The sequence below is a fragment of the Solea senegalensis genome, linkage group LG13 (genome assembly GCF_019176455.1).
Source record: "Solea senegalensis isolate Sse05_10M linkage group LG13, IFAPA_SoseM_1, whole genome shotgun sequence".
Taxonomy (NCBI): Eukaryota; Metazoa; Chordata; class Actinopteri; order Pleuronectiformes; family Soleidae; genus Solea; species Solea senegalensis.
In genome coordinates, this window is record NC_058033.1 from 10,253,241 (window position 1) to 10,274,157 (window position 20,917).

At 43.0% G+C, this 20,917-nt stretch overlaps 1 protein-coding gene across 5 annotated transcripts in view; it reads left to right on the forward strand.

Moving 5' to 3' along the window:
- The window catches only part of robo3 (roundabout, axon guidance receptor, homolog 3 (Drosophila)), a 156,947-nt gene that overhangs the window by 100,723 nt on the left and 35,307 nt on the right, over window positions 1-20,917 (forward strand). For 3 of the 5 annotated variants that reach the window (XM_044041876.1, XM_044041877.1, XM_044041879.1), the window contains exons 3-7: window positions 12,171-12,328; window positions 13,352-13,472; window positions 14,890-15,028; window positions 15,654-15,781; window positions 17,131-17,142. In XM_044041876.1, the coding sequence (XP_043897811.1) occupies window positions 12,171-12,328; window positions 13,352-13,472; window positions 14,890-15,028; window positions 15,654-15,781; window positions 17,131-17,142 (558 nt within the window). The remainder of the gene's footprint in view (window positions 1-12,170; window positions 12,329-13,351; window positions 13,473-14,889; window positions 15,029-15,653; window positions 15,782-17,130; window positions 17,143-20,917) is intronic. The other 2 variants (XM_044041878.1, XM_044041880.1) reach the window with 1 other exon arrangement.

Genomic DNA, 20,917 nt, shown 5'->3' on the forward strand with positions numbered 1-20,917 from the left:
TTACTTCTGAAGAAAATACATTTTTTCCTGTTTCTCCTTCAAATTGCCAACAGCGGTTGTAAAGTGAGAACACAAATATCTGCAAAAGCCACACCGGACATTTTTTCGAAAACTGCCAGTCAAGTTGACTCCCTCGTCAAATTTTCTTTAGTGAGCCCATGTGAGACCACAGCAGGAAAAGCTCCAGATAAATCACAGTGAGTGAGTGGATGGGTTACTTCGGCACCACCACCGCTCGCATGAATGTTGGGGCGTCTGCACACAAAACAGTGAACTTTGCAAAAAATGTACCAGCCAGATTCAGCTCCTTGTGGGATTTCAAGAGGTATTTCATGTGGATTTAAGCACATTTGACCCGTTTTCAACTGGTGAATACGAGAGGCTGTGAACAGCTGTGAAAAAATGCTTATTGATTTCGGCTCGCGTGCATTTGCACAAGATCCATTTCTCCTTAAGACGTGCTAGAAAAAGGTCAGCGAATTGGGGCTTAAGTCATTCAAGTGGAGCTAAATGGATTTCTGCTTCAAGATCCATCTGTTTTTTTTTTTGGAGTTTGTTGACAGGGTGGAAAATTGGAACTGTTGCTCTTCCCTCCCCCCAGCCACGCCACCTCTGCCACCAGCTCCTCCGGCCCTTTTAACCGCTGTGGTGTGAACAGGCACAACATGCTATAAAAAAAGTGGCATCTATGGGAACACATTGGCCTTTGTTTGACTGGTTGGGGTTTTCGGGGCCGTAAGATGTGTTTACAGACAGAAGCAGCTGACGGGGGGGGGGGGCAGCAGCTGACTGTGCCAACTGTGTCCAACATGAAGACGCTAGTGTCAGTTATTAGTCAGGTAATTCACCTTCTTCACCTCTCGGGCACGACAGTGAACTGGGGTGAAAGTGGACAGTTTTAAAGAATCGGCAAGTCATCAGTGAAAGTGCACACATGCCGTGAGTGTGTAAGTGACAGGGAAATGTGTATAGTGTGTGTGTGTATCTTACACTGCTGAGACAACTGACAGGACTTACAAGATGGCGAGACAGCAGAGAAAAACTACCCCCAGACAAAAGCTACTGTCAGGCTTCTCTCCGCTCCTGCTGCAGGTTTCTGGCACTTAGCCACACATCTCCCGGCAAACATGTCAGGTAGACATTTTTCACAAATACTGGAACAAACATTTAAGAACTTTGGCTGCAAATTCAGCTTCACACTCCACGACTCCAGCCCCAGAAATAGCACTGTCAGGCCCCTGTGCTGTTTTGGCTCCGTTTGCTGTCGGACAGGTATAGGCGGGCTGATTAAATTCGAAGCATGAAGTCTTTGGCACGAACCAATCTGTATTTTAAACCAGAATTTGTTGCATTTTTTAAATTAATCTCAGGATTGATTGATTCAATCATTAATTGAATCATTAATTCATTTTCACGCCAAATAACCAAATGTCCAAAGATCTGATGTGGATTGTGGTGTAGTTTCATGCAACACGTTGTCTTTTAAAGTAGAGGAGCTTTTTTTGGGGGCCCAAATCTAACCACATTTTACCCACTGTGTCGAAACCGAACCACATTCATAACTGAGGCTGTCATCGCCCTCATTTCCACAAAAGGCACTATGGGTCGTGTTGATTTTATTATCTGTGCAATGAGACTCTTCTTTGGAGACAGGCCAATAAGTAATGTCATTTTGTTTTAGAGAATACTTTCAATTATCTATCAATACAATACTATCAATGTATTGTTTGAGGAGACGTGATTGTGCGTTCCAATTGACTTTTTTTACTCGCCCGCACATTGCTTCATGGCAGTGGTGCTCTTTGACACAGTGGTTTTGTCGGTCTAAAAAACAAGCAAAAAAACTCTGCTCCGATCACTTATTGTCCGAGTGGAATTGCTGAAGCTTCTCACTGCAGTGGTGAATAATTAATGGCTTGTGTGACAATACATGTTGAGGGCGAGGGCACCCATTGTCACAGACGGCCTGGTGCAGCCCATTCCTCTTGAGGTTTGAGTTAAGGAGTTGTTCCTGGTTTTCCAGATGGGTGAACTACAGTAGCCAGATTGGACTGGTGGGTCAGCTAAGGGCAGTATGGGGCAGAAGGGTTGGGGGACTTCAGCAGCTTTACAATGGGCTTCTCAGCAATTCCCTGTGACCCTCTTACCCCGCTTCTATAGGGTGCACAACATCGGGCCATTACTAGATTAAAGTAATCCTCTTTTCAGGGCCAGACAATTGCTTTATTAGCTGACCACACACGTGAGCCTCGACCACCTCTGTAATTGTATTGTTGCGGGGGGCCCTTGGGGTCCCGGGGTGGGTGTCATCAGTGAGGGGTGTGGAGAGAGAGGGAGGGGTGGAGTGTTGTTTTCGGCAGCTCTCGTTAGCATTGCCATGTATACATTACTTCCACAGAGCGTCTTGTTGAAGCCTTCAGGAAGGTACACGTTGAATCTACTTCACAGGTGTATTTTTTGGGATTTGGGGAGTTTTGCAACACACACTCTTGCATATGCAAACACATCACCCAACTTAATTACAATCAAATCAAGCGATAAATCAGAAGTTTGCATCTGGTTCTGTAAAACCAGCTCCCACCACCTCCCTCCCTTCCTAGCATATAGTCCAGATTTCCTCTTCCTCTGAATCTCTCTCGCCTGTCTTGTTTTCACCAAACAAGTCCCATCAGAAGGTTGTTTCATCTCCTATTCTTCTCATTTTCTATAGGCATGGCACATTTCCAGCTGAAAAAAGATAAATAAATATTGAATAAATAAATGAAAACCCCTCAAAATCCACTCCAGAAGATTATCTTTTGTCTGTCACTCAGATGAGAAAACCTTCACCTGATCATTTATTCAGCTTTATGAGGAATAGGGAGCAACCTCTGTGGCGCTGATGTAAGTATTGTCAAACAGTCTTCAGGGATAATGCGGGTCATTTGTAGAGACGTGGCTCGTGTCGGTCTCTGTCATTGCGGTTGTCACGTCTGCGATGACGGAGCGTAAAATAAGACGTGCTTAACCTTTTAGAACAGACTTGGTCTGTGTCTCTGGAAAACATTTAGATTGAAACGCATACATTTTCGGTGAGAAATGAGCCAATAAATACACAGAATCATCAAGCTGAAGGATTCGACTTGGGCTAAATAACCACTGACCTTCGTTGTGCTCCCACACTATCATCCATTCCCATTAAGAGATACAATCATTGTTAAATATAGCTTTTTGATAATGTGATACCATTGATCCAAACTACCAAATAGGTTTAATTCTTGCACCTCTCGGCAGGAGGTCAGCAGTCAAGGTGAGCTACATGCTAGCACCCAGGAGTAGGAAACAAATCAGTGGACACTTTTAGCTTATCCTGCATCCACCCATAATTGCATCATTACTTTGCCCATGCAGCCATGTTAACAAGTTAATATTATGGCAAAGTGGGATCAGGTACACATGCATGAATAGCACCGTAGCCATGTCTGTGTGACCGGAACACATATACCGGTCTCTGTGGACGCTTAACTCGGAAAAGTTTGGTGAAGCCTTCAGGGATGTTTCTCTCTCGCCACCAGTTCACTGTGTGGAATTCTTCCACTTTCTTGGAGAAAAAAATTTGAGATCCAGTGAGCCAGGTTGTTACTTTAAACCCCTGGGAATTACCGAGTCCACACTCTGCTGAGTTCGGTCTGCAGGTTGTCAGGGCTCCAGTGAGTCGTGTGTGTGTGTGTGTGTGCGTGTGTCCCATCAGGGCTTGCAGAGATTAAAGTCATAGATGAAAAAATGGCAGAAAAACACATGGACACACACACACACACACACACACACACACAGAGCCAACGTGGTGTGCCAGTGAAGGTTTGTGGTGGATTAACCTCAAGGTTGCTGGGTGGGTGAGCACAGCCGGAGCAGCAGCAACAGCTCACAATTGGAATGGGAACCTAACTTGATCCACACGTAGGTGAGCACTCCACTGGCTGGGAGATTGGAGGGATTTGCAATGAGATGAGAAGTTTCTCAGAGTGTGTACGCATGTGTGTGTGTGGATGTACATGCACATGCACACTTGTGTTATCTGTGTTTCTGCACAAACATTGTTTTGCTCAAAATGTGTAGTTAATGGGAAAGGTAGAGGGCGCTGACATGGGAATTAATACCCACACCCCCCCAGACTTATAAATATGGCTGTTTTACTGCTGCTTTTTCTGCTCAGTGTGTATGTGTGTGTGTGTGTGTGAGAGATGGACAAATGAAGGGATGGCGAGGAGGTGGGTGAGTGGGGGGGTTAGAGGATGCAGCATGAGGAATGGGAGGTTAGCCAAAGATTAAAATAGATCTGGAGAGATACACGTGCTATGGTTTCAGGCTCATTGCATGACAAATCATGAACACACTTTAATTTACTGTGTATTTCTTCGTCTATTGTCTCAACTGACTAGAAATGTCAACAAAAACACAACTTCACTTACTTAGAGTACGCTCACTTGCACAGTTTAATCAAGCTAAGGCTGTAGTCTGAGTAAGACGGGCAATCGGTCTACTTGCTGAGTACGCCATCTTACTGTTGGCTTTTTTCCGTCCACTTCTTGATCAATGACCGGGAGGAAATTTCGGGCTCCGACTAACCGTATACATGCAGGAGTAATTGGACTATGAATAGCATCATCCAGGTACATTAGTCCAACTAAGACTAGTAAACGTTTAGTAGGATTAACGTGTTTACATGACATTAAGAAAACCAAATCATTATCTTCTCTTTTACACAAGCTCAAGAAGAAATTAGCACACTAACCTGCATGTAGTTTTTTATATCCGGGAGTGCAAATAAACACACTCTCACTTGTCAAAATCGCATGTAAACTGAGCAATAAAGGATTTTTGACCAGTGGGAATGATGTCATTAAACGGTAATAATGATATGGCTGGGTATCAATATCTCTGTTGAGAAAATGAATTGATTTTTACTTCTGGAAAATTGTGTCACTATGATCTATTCTCATATTATTGTTGGAATGCTACATGCACGACTTACTACAGGTCAAACCATCTACATGAGACTGCTGTGTAGCTGTGTATGTGTTATTGCTTGTTACGTTACGGCTCCATCCCTTTAGTGTTGTATGAGAAAAGTAGACCCTGTGTTTTGCATCGTTTGTATGGCGTGCACTGTGCCCCTCCGTGTGAAGCCTGAGCGGCCTTCAACAATTAATCTTGTGGTCACATGACTTACGCACGTACATGCTAATGAGGTGCGCACAAGTTGGCTTGCTTATCCCCCAACCTCCTGTACCTCAGCGTGTATTTCATGTACTCTGGTCTACAACACCCACACCCACACCCACGCCGTCTCCAGCGTCTGTGTGGCTGATAGCGAGTGCCGTCCCACGGTCATACTGGCTGCAGACAACACCGCTGCCAATTATTACGCCCCTCACCCTCCCACAGTCTGTTTCCTAATCCACCCTTACCCCCCGACATGTCTGGGTGTGACAAGACACTATGGAGGGCCCAGGCATTTATGAGCGCCAGAGCTGTGAAACATTGCACCTTGACAGATAACCTCATCTGTTTTCTCTGCATCACTTGGGAGGCGAGTGTGTGTCCGTGCGTGTGTGTGAGAGAGAGATGGAGGTTTTTCATATTTTATTACTTAATTCAATTTTGGGCTGGATTTTTACACGTCGCCGTGCCGATAACATGTTTTAAAGCGTCGTAAACACTATCGGGGCAGGACACGAATAACAAATTGAATGTCATTTTCTTGGCTTTGCCGGATGATTATGTTATAAGAGGTTTATCTCCGCTAATAACGGGCTTAATAATCAGCTTGCAATGCATCATTGTGACTTGTGGATTTCATTTCAGCCTTATCTGGGCCCAGTGGCTAATAATTGGTTTTCTTGCAGTTTGCTGCGAGAAACACCAGGGCTTTCACATCATTTTAATTTGCGCCGCACAGATTTTCTGTCAACTCCTGGCCGGAATCAATTGTGCAAACACTGCACTGCCCCACTGGACTGAATATTTGACTTATTATTATATCTAATACCTGATCTTCTGGCTAATTGCAGAACAAAGATGTTTTTTCTGATCGTTCACCTCTTTTTTTTAGGTGAATATGCCTTTATATATATCAATGTGATGCTGCTGCAGTCATGGGGATTTAGGTTTAGCAGAATTGTGGCAGCACTGGTGTGAGGGCTGTGGGTGAGGGTGGTGGGGATTGGGTTGGTCAGGTGGGGTCAGGGCAGCTGTTGTGGCTGCTAAAAGTCCGCTGATGGGGCTAAACGGCAACAACAGTGGCCTGAGATTCTGCGCCAGCTGGCACGCTCGGGGACAAAACAGAAATCTGTGAGGGGAAAAATACATTGGACATTGATGAAGAGTTTGTGTACGGGTGTGTGCACATGTGCACGAGTGTGTGTGCCTGAAGGGGGAGTCGGATTGGACTCAGAAGGTGACCCTTCTGGACCCACGGTAGTAGCAGTAATTGAAATGCCCTATCGTCGTGATTCTCATTCATTCATTCATTCAAGCTTTATAGCGCCGGCCCCCTTTTTTCAATGTTACATTTGCTCAAGGACATAGAAGATTCTGAGGCCAAAGAATCAAACGCAAGAATTAGAAAAAAAAAAATTACACAGTAAATGGGGCGGACATTTCGGCTCAGCTGACGGACAATGAAGACATTATAAGGGGCCTGTGTGTGTGTGTGCGCGTGCTTGCAAGTGTGTGAGTGCGTGTAATGCACTGTTGGGGGTTGCAGTCTCAACTATATTGGACTGAGTTAGTCATATTGGATGCAGACAGTGTTGTCATGTATTTGCTGTTGCAGCTGCTGCACAGCATATCAGTGTTTGCACTGGATTGGGGCTGGGGCGCAGCGGTGCTTAGTGGCAGCTCGGACATCTGTCTCCAACCAAGAGGCGCCACCTCCCCCCCCTCGCACACACACACACACACACATACAAACATACACACACGCACACCAATATCCTGCGCGGGCCGTTTTCATCATGGTGAAATGCTTGATAGGGATCGGCAGGGGTCCACTCTGGATAATGAGAGCGGCTGATGGAAGGTGGCTTACGATGGAGGCCCCTGTTGAGCCCAAGTGCCAAGACAGATATTGCCTTTGGGAACAGTCCACACTTAAATGTGAGAACAGAGAAGGCATCTATGTGTAAGACTAACCAGGCTTGATAAAGGGATAAGGTGTGTGTTCACACAGAAGCAGATTGCGGCATGTCGGTACAAGTGGTAAGCTGACGGATTGACAGATGACCAGCTCAATGTGAGCAGCTTGAACTCTACACTCGTCTTCCCCGACTCTTCTTCTTCCGTCCCAGTCTGGGGATGATCCATCACTGTGTCGCTTTGCACATCTGAATATTTATTCTCTGACTTCAATTTACTGTGGACAACCTCACCACGACCCCAACATTAATCTTAATCATGACATAGTTTATGTCTTCGCCTGACCTAGATCTTTCTACGTGTCTATCTGTCCGTCTACACAGGATGCGCACATAGTTGTCGGCACATTAAGAACAGCGATGATGAAGCCGTTTAATTAAAAGTGAGCCTGAGCTCAGCCCTCATCGCCAAAGGTGCTTTTTTTATGCGCAATTAAATGTTCAAATGATGCCCCGGCACACATTAGGGGGTCCTGATCCGTCTCGCGTGTGGTAAATCTCACCGATACAGTAACGCTCATTGTTTGAGGTATGATAGATAACCCTCCAGGGTGCATTTTAATGTTCATAAAACTTTAAAGCATTTGCATTAGGGCACATGCAACTGTGCCTCACATGGTGATCAATGCATGCAGATGGCTGCCATTTGTTTTTGTGTGACTAACGCGTGGAGTGACACACACTGAGAGCGACGTGCATCTGACAGCGGTACTAAATGACTCATGTCGTCGAGTCCTCGCATGATCAGTGCATGTGTCGGTTGTGATGTCGCAGTAAAGGCTGTCACAGAATGGTATTTAGAGGATGTGTGTGTCAATGGGATTTTACGAAATTGCATAATTTGCCAGATATTGAATGCAGACAGAGCAATTCAGCCAATGATCCATACTGAAGACCCAATGTCATTCATGAGATTCTGTATCTTTACCCTACCTTGCTTTTGTTTTTCTTGTACAAATCCATGGAGAGGTGTTTTTATTATTTTTTTGCTTTTCTCTCTCCAGTTTGTCTTTGCTAGAGGGGTGTGTGTGTGTTGGTGTGTGTGTGGGGGTGTTGTTTTGTTACAGTCCACTTTAAAATCTGAAGCCGTACCATTAGATTCAAGTCAGGTCGTAGTTTGTCACTTAAACAAAAAAAAACAACCTCTCACAGTGCAGTGACTCGTGCAGTGCGTTTGGGATAAGTCACAATGGAAGTTTCATCTCCTGCCAGGCGCCTTGAGACATGAGAGCCGTCGTTTCATTCATGGCGACATCTATAAATATCATCCCCCCCCATTCCCGACAGGCACAATTTTTCAGTACACGACCATCCGTCTGTTTCACGGTCAGTCGCTGTGTTAGTCCATGTCCACACAGGCAAACCAACCCTTAAAGCAAATTTCTGGTACTTTTACTTCTACTAATAATGATAATAATTATTACAGTATGCATTTATTTGATACAAATCCTATTGTTGTACAGGCAACACGACAGTACAGCCACAACATACTTTTTATATGGATGTAGTATGATGGTAATACCATATTTCTAATGCTATTTCCAGCTTGGTAATAACGATAAGTAATAGTGTGTTATTAACGGAGACAGTATTAGAGCAATCCCATGTCATTTAAGTCATATCCATGGAACAGGCTTGTAATGAGAATTACTGTCACGTTTAAGCCTTTAACACCGCCCGCATCGCTGATGACACGCCTGCACAAGCGCACTTTGCGTTACCGTAGTTGCGCAACAGTTTTTGTTATCTTGAAAATTCCGACCGTTTCGGAAAGCTGAGATGTTGCACGTCAAAGCCAATATTTGGAGAGAGGAGTGGGAAGAACACCTGTACATACAGTAGACGCCTGTGCTGTTCCTATTTTGTGTATAACCTTTTTGTTTTTCTTCATTTTAAATTGTTAAAGCAGTATTTTAACATGCAGTAAATTGTGAATAACTGACAGATATTGGAAGAAAGTTTTTACTACAGGACATTATCTGGTCCTTTTATGGTTAAAATAAAATAAAATAAATAAAAAAATACAGTATAGCAATGTTTAAAATTCATCCTTCCTTATGTCCCACACAGCCAGGTATATTATTATTTAAATAGATGGTGTTGCCATGAAATGACTTCCCTATTACAAAATGATTACCACACAAGAACCACATTTTACTATATTGTAATATATATAGTATTACCTTTGTACATCAGATTAGACACAATCTGATCATTTTTTTGTATAGTATGTATAGAATACATTTCACTCCCTGTCTTCATTTACACTGTGGATGAAACACGTTACATTTATTAGGTTTTCATTTTCCATTTGAAATATCTCTCTCGTCCTCTTATCTTGTATATTCAAACCCTTATCTTGTGTTATTTTGTGTGTGTGTGTGTGTCTGTGCTCATATTGAAGCACGCCGTTCAGCCACAGTGGTGGGGATTACTCCAGCTTTGTTGAAGGGGGTTTAAAGAAAGGGTCAAAGTGCGCCCACTTAATATGGGCCCCCAAGGGGCCTGTGTGGATAATTGCCAGTGCCTAATAAACTTTTTTGCTCAGATGTGGTGAGTGCGGAGAGGAGAATGGGACAGATCCGTTGCCCCCGGAGCCATGATCTCAGAATGTGTGTGTGACAGGTCATCACAGTGCTCCTTTAACCCTGTTGCATTGTAATTCAGACCTGCCCCTATCCCCCCCCCTTTGCTTTTGCGTGACGAGACAGGTTCCTGAACAATTTAGTCAGGGTCTTTATAATCCGCTGTGAATAGTGATCGGGGAAAGTGTGGGCAGCAGGTACGAATAAGGTCAGGGGTGTGGTTTGACATTATCATTCCAGGATTGGATGGGCCAGTGGGACATGGGGTGTCCCAAATGCTGTGTGGCTAAGTAATTGGCCATCGTGTACACACACCTGCATTTTCTCTGGGCAAAGGCGCGTGCAGCCTCTGTGAGCTAATGAGGAAATAAAAAATATCCTCCTCCCTCCTTTAACCACTCATGTGACCTTGATTACCAACAAAACAGGCAGATTTATCTGCCGCGCATACACACATCCACCCGCCCTCCTCGCTCTCACTCAGGGAGGACGCCACGCTATCGTGACAACAAGGAGAAATGAGCCTTTGTGACACACACACACACACACTGACACATTGTTCACACAAGCCAAGGTATTTTGAGATAAAACAGAAATAATGTCCTCAGAAGTCTTAGATGTAAGTGAGTTTGTGTGGACGGATGGATATAGGTACGGTGATAATAATTTTAATATCCTGAGGCTTTGTTGGCCTGTGGGTGGCATCATTAAAGGGAGGTGTGCGATTAATCAGATGAGGCACTGACCCTCCCCTGCTGGCCTGTGACATTATAGCGACATTGGTGCTGACACGGACACACACACAGCACCTGTAACAACACACATGCACATACTGTATATAGCAGAATTGATAGACGAGGTAAACGTTTGTTTTAGCCACTGAAACCTCTACGAGCATTTAGGTGTTTTACACTTCAATATTCCGGGCATGATAACAAACCATATTTTACCCGAGTGTTTGTGTATTCAGTCCTCGGGGGTTTCGTTTGTCAGGCGAGGATTTTGCCCAGGTGTTGTTGAAATATCGGAACAAAATGAAATTAGAAGATTCCGAGCGTTTACCTCCGGAAGAACCTTTTCCTTTTGTCTCGTATGTGCTGCTGGTGAAACATACGGTGATTGTTTTGATGTGGATCTATTTCAAATGTCAGCAGCACATGGTGCATGACAATAAAGCGGGGGAAAAAATAAACCCTTAAATATAAACATGTTAGTCAGAGAGTGAAATACTCTTCGTAGATGAAGTCTACTTGTTGTTTTTGTGGGTTTCTCTTTTCAGTGAATGTGAAAATGTCAGTACTGGTTAAAGGAGCGTGTGCTTTGACACGAACAGTTACTGTACTATACCAGACAGGTGTTGTGAGTGGTGATGTTCTCCTTCCTTTGAAAAGCTGAAACACACACATCTGTCATGACTTGCTCTTCTGAGGTGAGGGAATGGATTTTTGAGAAATTTGAGTCAAGACTCGAGTTGAATATCATAATATCCCCCCATGACTTATTGATACGATCAGTTAGACCGACACGCGAGTCAGGCCGTGCATCAATTAATCATCCGTCATCTCTTTGATGCCCCAAAATCTCACATCCGCCCATAGCTTCAAACAGAGTCGCTGCTTGACTTTGGAAACTTTCTCACACAAATGCATATACTGTAGGCGAGACGGTGAATTGAGGTTTCGCCCCGGAAGATCAGTTCGACGGAGTCTTTGAGGAGATGCTTCTTAGGCTGGATAAGAATGCCACTCAAACCCTCTCATAGGTTTATCCCCCCCTCCCCTCCATAAATCCTCCAAGTGGCTTAGAGCTGGACCTGTAGCCTGCAGGCCTGCAGGCCTGCAATTGTGTTGACCTCTTCTTTCCCGGTAGACCACCGTTGTCAGTGCTCAAGTCATTTTAATCTACAAAACCTTCCACCGCACCTGTAATCTGAGAGGTCACGGAGCTCCCGAGAGTTAAATGAGAGAGAAATGACCAATACCTTCAGAAAATGTGGTTTCTGTCGTTGATTTCTCTGATAGAGATGTTTCAAACGGCGACTTTTGTTTATCTGACCGCACATTAACGCGTGTGCGTGCGTGTGTGTAATCGCTTTGAATAATTCACGACAGCTACAAGAGCTTTCATTATTGATGTGCTGTGATTCCGCACACATGACACTAATTCAATGACGGCCCCTCCGGGACACATGCACACCGTGTTAAATCCAGTCATACAGTGTCATGCTTTGTGTTATCTCTGTTAGTCCGAACCTTAGTTTGATGCTGTGTCTTTGTGGGCTAAATGTTAGCTGAGATGATGACAGGTAAAATATACAGTTTTAAGCAGATTAAAGAGAACATCGTGAACTGGGAGCTCCACAACCGATTCTCACAATCTCCCTGCGTCTTTGCTCTTTTCCTCCCGCCAGTTCTGAGAGACGACTTCCGGCAGACCCCCAGTGATGTGGTGGTAGCAGCTGGTGAGCCGGCTGTCATGGAGTGCATCCCCCCCAGAGGCCACCCAGAGCCGACCATCTCCTGGAAGAGAAACAACATCCGGGTCAACGATCGAGACGAGAGGATCACTGTGAGTTGGTCCGAGTCTAGAAATATTTTATTAAGGGTTAAAGGTTGTGTGTGTGTTCTTTTTTTCTTCATGTGTTTCCTCCCTTAATAATTTACAGTTTACGAGAACAAGTGTGCGAACCCGTTTGAAAGACGCACAGATAGACACTTGAATGGGCTTGAATTAAGAATCCATGCCTTTAGTAAATAAAACTGTCAAATGCAAGTGAACCAAATAACCTGCAACACATTTACAAGGAATTATGGACTAATCGACCAGCAGCACTGTTCTTAGGTTCATTAGTTCATTCACAAGTTGCTGTTTTAATGTGTTGTGATGTTTGTTTTGGGGACCGGTGGTGGCTTCCAGCTCGTGAAGAGAGGGTTTTCCCTTTATGCCTTCAGCTGTTACTCCAGAATGTGTATTATTAGATACAAAAGATTTTATAATGTTATCTTTAGAGATCATTCCAAAGGGTTCTCTCTTCTCTCTTCTTCTTCTCGCCACTGAATAATGATTGTGTTCCACTGTTTCTTTCCCATTAATGTCTGTTACAGCTGATGGAAGACAATGAGTTTGGACTATTGATGAGAGCATTGATTAAAAACCAATCTAGTTCCATCACATCCAGTATTACTGCACGTCGATTGCCGTTAAAGGTTTTTGCCCCGGAACAAAATGTCGAAATAGCTGCAGCAACAACACCGGAATGCAATGACGTGTGCCACTTATTTGTGTGTTATATGCACAATGTATGCCTTCAATAAACAGAAGAATAATTGGATCTTCAAACTTACACACTGAGGCAGTGGAAGGTAGTTTCTATGGCGATTGGCCCGGAGCTAGACCTATTGTCAAACAGTGTAAGCGCGGCGCAGATGAGCCATCTGTCATGACACACACTGAAAATGATGGAGTGGCTTCTTCCTCGACTAACATGCCCCAATATCCTTTTCCCAACCTCTTTCCATTTGTCTTCCTCCCCCTCCTCTTCACACCTGTTTGTCCATTTTCCCCCCTGTCTTCCGACGTGACATTTTTCAGATCCGTGGAGGAAAGCTGATGATTTCCAACACCAGGAAGAGCGACGCGGGCATGTACGTGTGCGTCGGCACCAACATGGTCGGAGAGAAGGACAGCGATCCCGCGGAACTCGTGGTGTTCGGTGAGTCACGGTTGCTTTGAGTCAACTTTGGTGCAGTGTACATACAATCATCGTTTGAAATCCAAAATTGTGTTTGCTTTTGAATAAACACAAAGGTCTCACAATGTTTTCTTTTTATTTGAGGCTAGGGGTGAAAATAAAATATGTTTACAATCAAAATTTGATTTAAAAACCAAAAAAAAAACCTCATAACATTGTTTTTCAAAGACAGTTAATCGTTTGATCGTATTACATGTGTCTAAAATACATTACATATTAAACTGAAGCTTTTATTGTAAACCAAATCACAATGTTACATATTTTACACAAATATATGCAAATTTATTTGATTTGGCACTGGATCTTTAGACGATAATGACACAGTAATTTGTGAAAAAAGGCTTTTGTTGTCCTCTAGATGGCTGAAATCATAATAACCTTTTGTAATCCATGGTAAATAAAAAGATTTTTACACAGAAGCCTCTCAAAACACACATATCCACTGTTCTCTGGATTAATTTTCCCTTGTCTGCTCGTTCATTCTTCAGCCAGCGATGCTGGAAGAGAAGATGAATGTTCTGCTCTCGGCTGCCCTTTTGCTTTGCTCTCTTGACCTCTCCTCTTCTTTCCTCCTCTCTGAATCCCTTCTTTGCTCTCAACAGAGCAGCAGCAGCGTTCACTGTCTCAAAGTTTCTATTGATCCCACGGAACGGAGAGAAAATTGATATTTTTCTTTACCAAATCCCACCAACCCCCACGTCTTTGCCGCCACACAGATGCCGTTCCATCTGCACACTGTGGCACAACAGTAAACCTAAACCCAGTGTGAAACACTCAATTCATCAAATTATAGTTGCAGAAAATGCATGGCCTGACATTCCCCCCCCCTCTTTCCATGCAGCATTACTGCCATCTTGGAAATTTGCACGATAATAACCATCACATATATGCGCCGATCTTTCTCGGCTATCGCAATTTATTATGATCAAGATGTACGGGCTTACAATTTATATTTGTTTCTCTGGACAGCGTGTGTGTGTGACACTGGTGGATTGAATCTCCCATTCATGTAATTGCTCCTTCAACTGTCTAATCGCCTGTTCTAATCGATTTTATGATGAATGCCGAGGTTCATTTGTGTCTTTGCTGTTCCTGTAAGGGTTTCATAAGAACGTGAGCAGGTGTAAGGAATGGGATACACCTTTTTATTATTGACTGTATCCAAATCTGACCATTTATATCATATATCAATACATTTTTTTAAGACTTAAGAGTTGCGGTTTTCTGGTCAGATTCGCTCAGAGAAAATAGACCAGATGCTGAAAGGACAAGTTTTCCAAAACGTGTCCATTCTAAACTGCTGACAAGTCCAAGGAGTCCAACTGCAACTTGTTGTAATCCTCTTATTCCCCCATCCTCTGTCTCCGTCTCAATCCAGAGAGACCGGTGTTCCTCAAACAGCCGGTGAACCAGGTGGTTCTGGCGGACGACACGGTGGACTTTTTCTGCGAGGTGCACGGAGACCCGACTCCGACTGTCCGCTGGCGAAGAGAAGAGGGAGAGTTGCCCCGTGGCAGGTACGACGGAAACAAAAGACTTGTGTCGTCTCCTCTGGTTCTGCATGATGCGGTGGCGGTGTCATTAAACTATGACTAGACACTGGGCACCATGGTCTTATTTATTGAGAACAAGTAGTGCGGTTATTGTTTTGCAATGACACTTAAAAGTTATCTCCAGACTGGTGCCACAGAAGCGTAGAGAAACACATGCAGTATAATAGTATGTTTAACAGCTGCCAACTTGTGCCCTTTGAGCCTCCTGCACTTCCCAGACAGGAGCTTTCACCGTCATGATACTCCTTCCTGTATCAGGTGACACGTTTTCCACACTTTGTGGATCTGATTTGCTGAATCATTAATGATCCCTCAGGGGAAACAGGGGAAAAATGTTCCCATGTTGTCAGCAGGAGTCAGATCTGTGTAGGCACAGAGACTCTGGGGAGGGGAAGTGTTTGACTGAGGCTTAACTCCGTCTGAGCTGCATTGATGTCGCCTCTTTTCTTTATGGAATATTTAAAGTAAAGTATTTATGACAGAAGGGCTGGGAGATGGAACCAAAATGAGTCTTTTTGTAATGAAACATGTAACACACACCATGAGTTTTTCACTTTTCTTTTGTTTTGTTTTCTTGGTGTCTTCCCAGATTTGAGATCCGCAGCGACAGCAGTCTGCGTCTGACGCAGGTGCGAGCCGAGGACGAGGGCACCTACACGTGCGTGTCGGAGAACAGCGTGGGCAAAGCCGAGGCGTCGGGCTCCCTGCAAGTGCACGGTAAGACATGGGCTACTCTGCCTCACACTGGAGCTTGAATTCAGTTCACTTTGTGGTTGAGAAGGACAACAATAAATGTACTCATGTAGGCGTACGTGGGTGTTAAAATTGGAGAAATATTACATTTTCCACAGCAACTCCTTTGTTGAAAACATAAATAAGTATGGTACAGTGGAGACAATCAAGGTCATTTTCCTAATAATGGAAAACTGGAGAGAGAAAGCTGTTTGCTATCAAATAAGTGCAGCTTTGGCAGGATCTTTTTCTTGTGATAAAAAGTTTTCACGCTGATTTCACGAGTAAATAATTTGCACAGATGGACGGTCTTGCTCTGAGTCATCACACAATGCTCGCAGCTCGTCAGCCAGCATGCTCTGTCATTAAAATGTCTGTCTTCTGATTAATTGGTTGCTTGCATGGTGAAAAAAAAAAAAAAAATACCATTGAGACAACATGTTCTCCATTTTCTCCGACTTTAAAAAGACAAGGGAACGTTATTATGAAACGTCTAAAGTGTTAAGACTTGTAAATGCTGCCTATTAGAAGACAGACACAGTGGCGGCGTGCTGTGAACTCACAGTTTAAAGGCGGAAAAAGTGAAAAATGGACTTAAAGTTTATTTTTCGAGCGTCCACCTCGCCTTGTCATCCTTCTGGAGGAAGAGCCGAGATCAAAAAGCACCGCAATTGCATTGGAATAAAGTCAGTCCCTTGAAGAGACGTGCACGGAAATGAGAAATCTGCCATTTGTGATGATAAAAGAGAATATTTATAGTTGTACTCTGCATCAGTCAGGCCTCCTTCGTCACTGCACAGACACTTCTGACATCTGTCAACACGTTTACGCTCGCATGCTACGCGTACACGCGAGCGCCAATTAACAGACACAAAAGGAGACGCACACTCCCACTTAGACGCAAAGTCACATTTGCTCCCCGGCAGCATCTGACAAATGGAAATTGTTCTACGTGTGGGTGACTGCAGCTGTAGTATTAGGGTTGTTGTAATAACACACACTGATTCACTCAAGTGACAATGTACTGTAGAAAACCACACATCAATCAAAACCACACCAGTTCATCCATTCCTCCTCCTATTCGTCCACTATCTTCTGCGACCGCTTCATTATCGCTTCACCTCATCACCTAAAATCATTTCACTACTCGTCAAGATAGATCCGGGTGTCTGTGGTGCTGCTACTAAAGTGTCTTGTCATGTCCAGATATTTCATCTAATATCACTGTTCATCATTGAGCTCATCATCTCATTCTCATTCATCCTTTTTTTTTCTTCTGTTCCTTTTTGTTTCTTTTCCACCTCTTTCTCTCTTTCCGCATCCCTCTGTCGCAGTCGGCGCGTCCAGTAAGTATTCCATTTCATCCCATTGTTGCATGTGCATGTGTGTGTGAGCAAAGAGAGAGAGATGATTAACCCACATGACAGAAAGATACAGAATGTATATATATTTATGTATAGTATATATCATTTGACTATTTTCAGCAATTGTTAGCAGCAAACTTTGGTCATTTAAAGCAGGGGTTTTCAAAATAACCAAGGGTCCTTTTCTGAATGTCATTCTACTCCTAGATGCTGTTAAAGTTAGCCCCTCATGGCAAAACTTAGAGGAATACTTCACCGATTAGCATTTAGCTTGGTATTACTAGAATAGGGGTAGTATTTTTGAAAAATTGTGCTTCCCAATCTCAGTTTCCCCCTGAGTTGAGAAATAAATCGGTGAAGTATTCCTATGACACCAATGCGGCATCAGATCTGGTTCCATGACTTTGAATGTTAATGTGTCGCAATACGCTTTGGGTTGACTGACTTTATCCGTGCAGTAATCAGCTCTTTCAGGCCTTCGTTACCACTGCACCATCACCAACAACCACACATTTCCCCCTCAGGTCAGACACACTTCATTTTCTGAACAATTCAGAACTGGTGAATAATCACCTTTTTTGTAATTTACCGTGTATTCTTTCACGGATCCAACTTTGAGAACCACCCCTGTAATGACATTGTTTTGCTTCTGTTTTAATCATGCGTTAGCTTTTATTCAAATCAGCATGCAAATCACCCGACTCATTACTTTGTGGTAGAGATGTCATATTCATAACGTTGGAGGGGGAAAGTTGCTAAAAGCTCTGAGTTCACAAGCTGTAACTTTTGGCTCACGGCTGTAAAGTTGTGTAGAGTTTAATTGTTAAGTTTCCTAATGGACCCTGTCTATATTCCATATATTATGGTGTTATACCATCTGAAAGCCTACCATTCATTCATTTATTCATTTATCGTCTACCGCTTTATCCTCCACATGATGGTGAGGGACACATAGAGACAATCAACCATTCACTCTCACACTACATACTCCCCAAATATGCATGTTTTTGGACTGTCGGGGGAAACCGGAGAACCTGGAGAAAACCCGGGCAGAACATGAATATTCCATGCATAAACAAGTCATGAACCCAGGTCTTCTTGCTGCAAAGGCAAGAGTGCTAACTACTACAGTCCAGCAGTGGATTTATTATTACCTCTTGGTCTTGAGTGACTGTCATCAATATATCATGCTTAGTCACAGACAACATAACTTACATAAAACACTGTTATGGTTGCCTTGGTTGAGACATAATTACACACTTCCGCTCTTGCCTATTAAACAATTTTTAAATAGGGGATAGACAATTAGTGTTTAAGTGCCTCTGGAGACATGGAGAGTAGGCTTTTGATCACCTCGCTTCCATTACTACAAAGGAAAAGCCTCCATTAATACATAGGATCTTCAATTTAGGACATGAACACACTTGTATAGATAAAATAAAAGAAAACACACGACTAAAGCCCCAAATATCTCCCTGTAAAATAAATGAAAAGAACATTATAGTGTTGCAGTCCTACGCTGATTAATCACACATTCTCTGGCGATTTTTATTTTCTCTCTGCTGAAGAATAGCCGTTTTATAGTGCTTCTTCTCCAGCAGAGAGACCCCCACAGCTAAAACACAACACACCATTGTTTGTGATGCAATATTGGGTATCTTTTCCACATGTACTGACCATTAAAAGGCAGTCCAGCATTCTTCTTTGGTCGTGTTTTAAAAAGAGATGAATCTACTAATCGCCACAGCTTTTCATTGGCATTCCTGCGAGGCAAACCGAGCTGCAGTCTCTCACAGGTGTCTAAAGGAATGGGCGGTCGGGGCTGTTTCTGTTCCGGTGTCACAAGAACAAAAAGACGGTGGAGTGTGAGTGATGGGTTTCATGAACGGATCAATAAATAGATTAGGTAACACAACAAAGAGTCGTCTTATTAGGCTGTGGGCTGTGGAGAAAGTGCAGTATTTATAGCGTGCAAAGGAGCTTGAGGCCTTCACCTTATAATTCCTCCCTTTCACCTCTGAATTTATTCACATATCTGTAGGCAGCAGCGGAGTTGCAATTAATTATTACATTGTCAATTATTTTAGGTTGTCAGTAAGATGTTAAATCCACAAAATGGTGGAACATATCAATTGGTGTTTGTCCAACATCAAAAAACTGATACTTTAAAAAGGCCTTATCAACTAATTGATTAGTAAAACAGTTATCTATATTAATAATTGTTAAATGTGTTTGAGTTGTTGAGTCGTTTTTTAAAGTTCTTTGATTTGAGCTTCCTGAATATGTTCTTGTTTCTTATAAATGACAGAAAAGTGAATATTCAAAACAAGACAAAAATTGAGGAAATTGTTTGGAATTAATCAAAGAGAACCCTTTATTAAGTCACGTTGAATCTTCATAACAAGTGAAACATCCGAACAAACAAATTTGAGGCCGACAAGGACTGAACCTAAAGAGGTCAATTAAACTGGGGCGCACCAATATCTGTCACAGCAGGCGGGGGAAACGTAGCAAGGGCTAATGTGACTGTCCCCAAAAAACTCAACTTGTCTAGGTTGCACTTACAGTAAGTGCTCTCTTGTTATATTTTTATTCCTACAATGCAGTATCACTACCAGAAGACAAAAGGAAGCTGCATTTGTCTGTGTACATGGTTGGTGATAGATTAACTGAGGTCATTAGCTTCCAGAGCAGTTCAGAACAGCTCTGAAAGCTAATAGGGAAAGAAGTTTAACCACAGATTTTTTTTTTTAGTTGTGTTAATGTGCCTAGGAGGCAAGGTGACCACGTAGGATTGTGTTAAACATCTTTTTAATTTGCCCTGTGGGAAGGGTAGACTTCTCCGTGTGGCACCAGCGGGCCCTGAATTTATAAACAGTGCCGTTTTTATAACTTACTCCCTGTCTATTTAAAGCTGTTCCAGAGCTTCAGCTGATATATTGATGTTGGACAAGTAGGTTGAGGTTCTAGGCCCAAAGGGCCAACTCCAAATTAAATAAAAAACCTTAAATGAATTATGTTTATGCTTAGGAAATAAAATAACCACCTCCTCAATCATCATTTCAGAGTGGAAACAGTTGAGGAAAAACAGTTTATGGGGAGGAGGTGCGACGGTAGACGATGGAACCGGAGACCTGTGTGGCAGGAATAGCAACAGCAGTGTGAGAATGTGTTTATTCAAGCGAAAGTGTTTGAAACACATTGTCTGCATCAGCGTGGGACTGTGACAGCTGCCTGTCACATAAAGGCCCCTGAGGTGCTGGGATGGTGTGTGTCTGTGTGTGTAGTCGTCTAGTGTCTGTGATCGCTTCAGTATGTTGGTGCAAATCACACGTCAAGTGTTCGGGTGGGGCAGTGGGGCACACACACACACACAAAGCTCAATAAAAAAATAAAATAAAAACTTCATGGAAAGTATTTCCACATGATTGAATCCCTCTATTAAAGTGTTAAGCACTTCTGCTATTCCATCTTAATTTATTACGGCCAATTTAGCTTATTATTATTATTATTATGCTTTGGACAAGCCAGCGAGTTGGGTAACCAGTTTATTTGAGATGGTTCAGCTTATTATTAACTGTTCCCTATATTACGGTTTTTAAAAGCTAGTTTTAGAGTAGGTAAAATCGATCCTAATAAATTAAGCTGAACCAACTCCAGAACCTCAAGCTGGAGAGCCTTTGTGAAAAATACTTAAATATTAGTATATTTATGAGTAATATGAGTACATTATTTGCATTTATTTAAGGTATTCCGC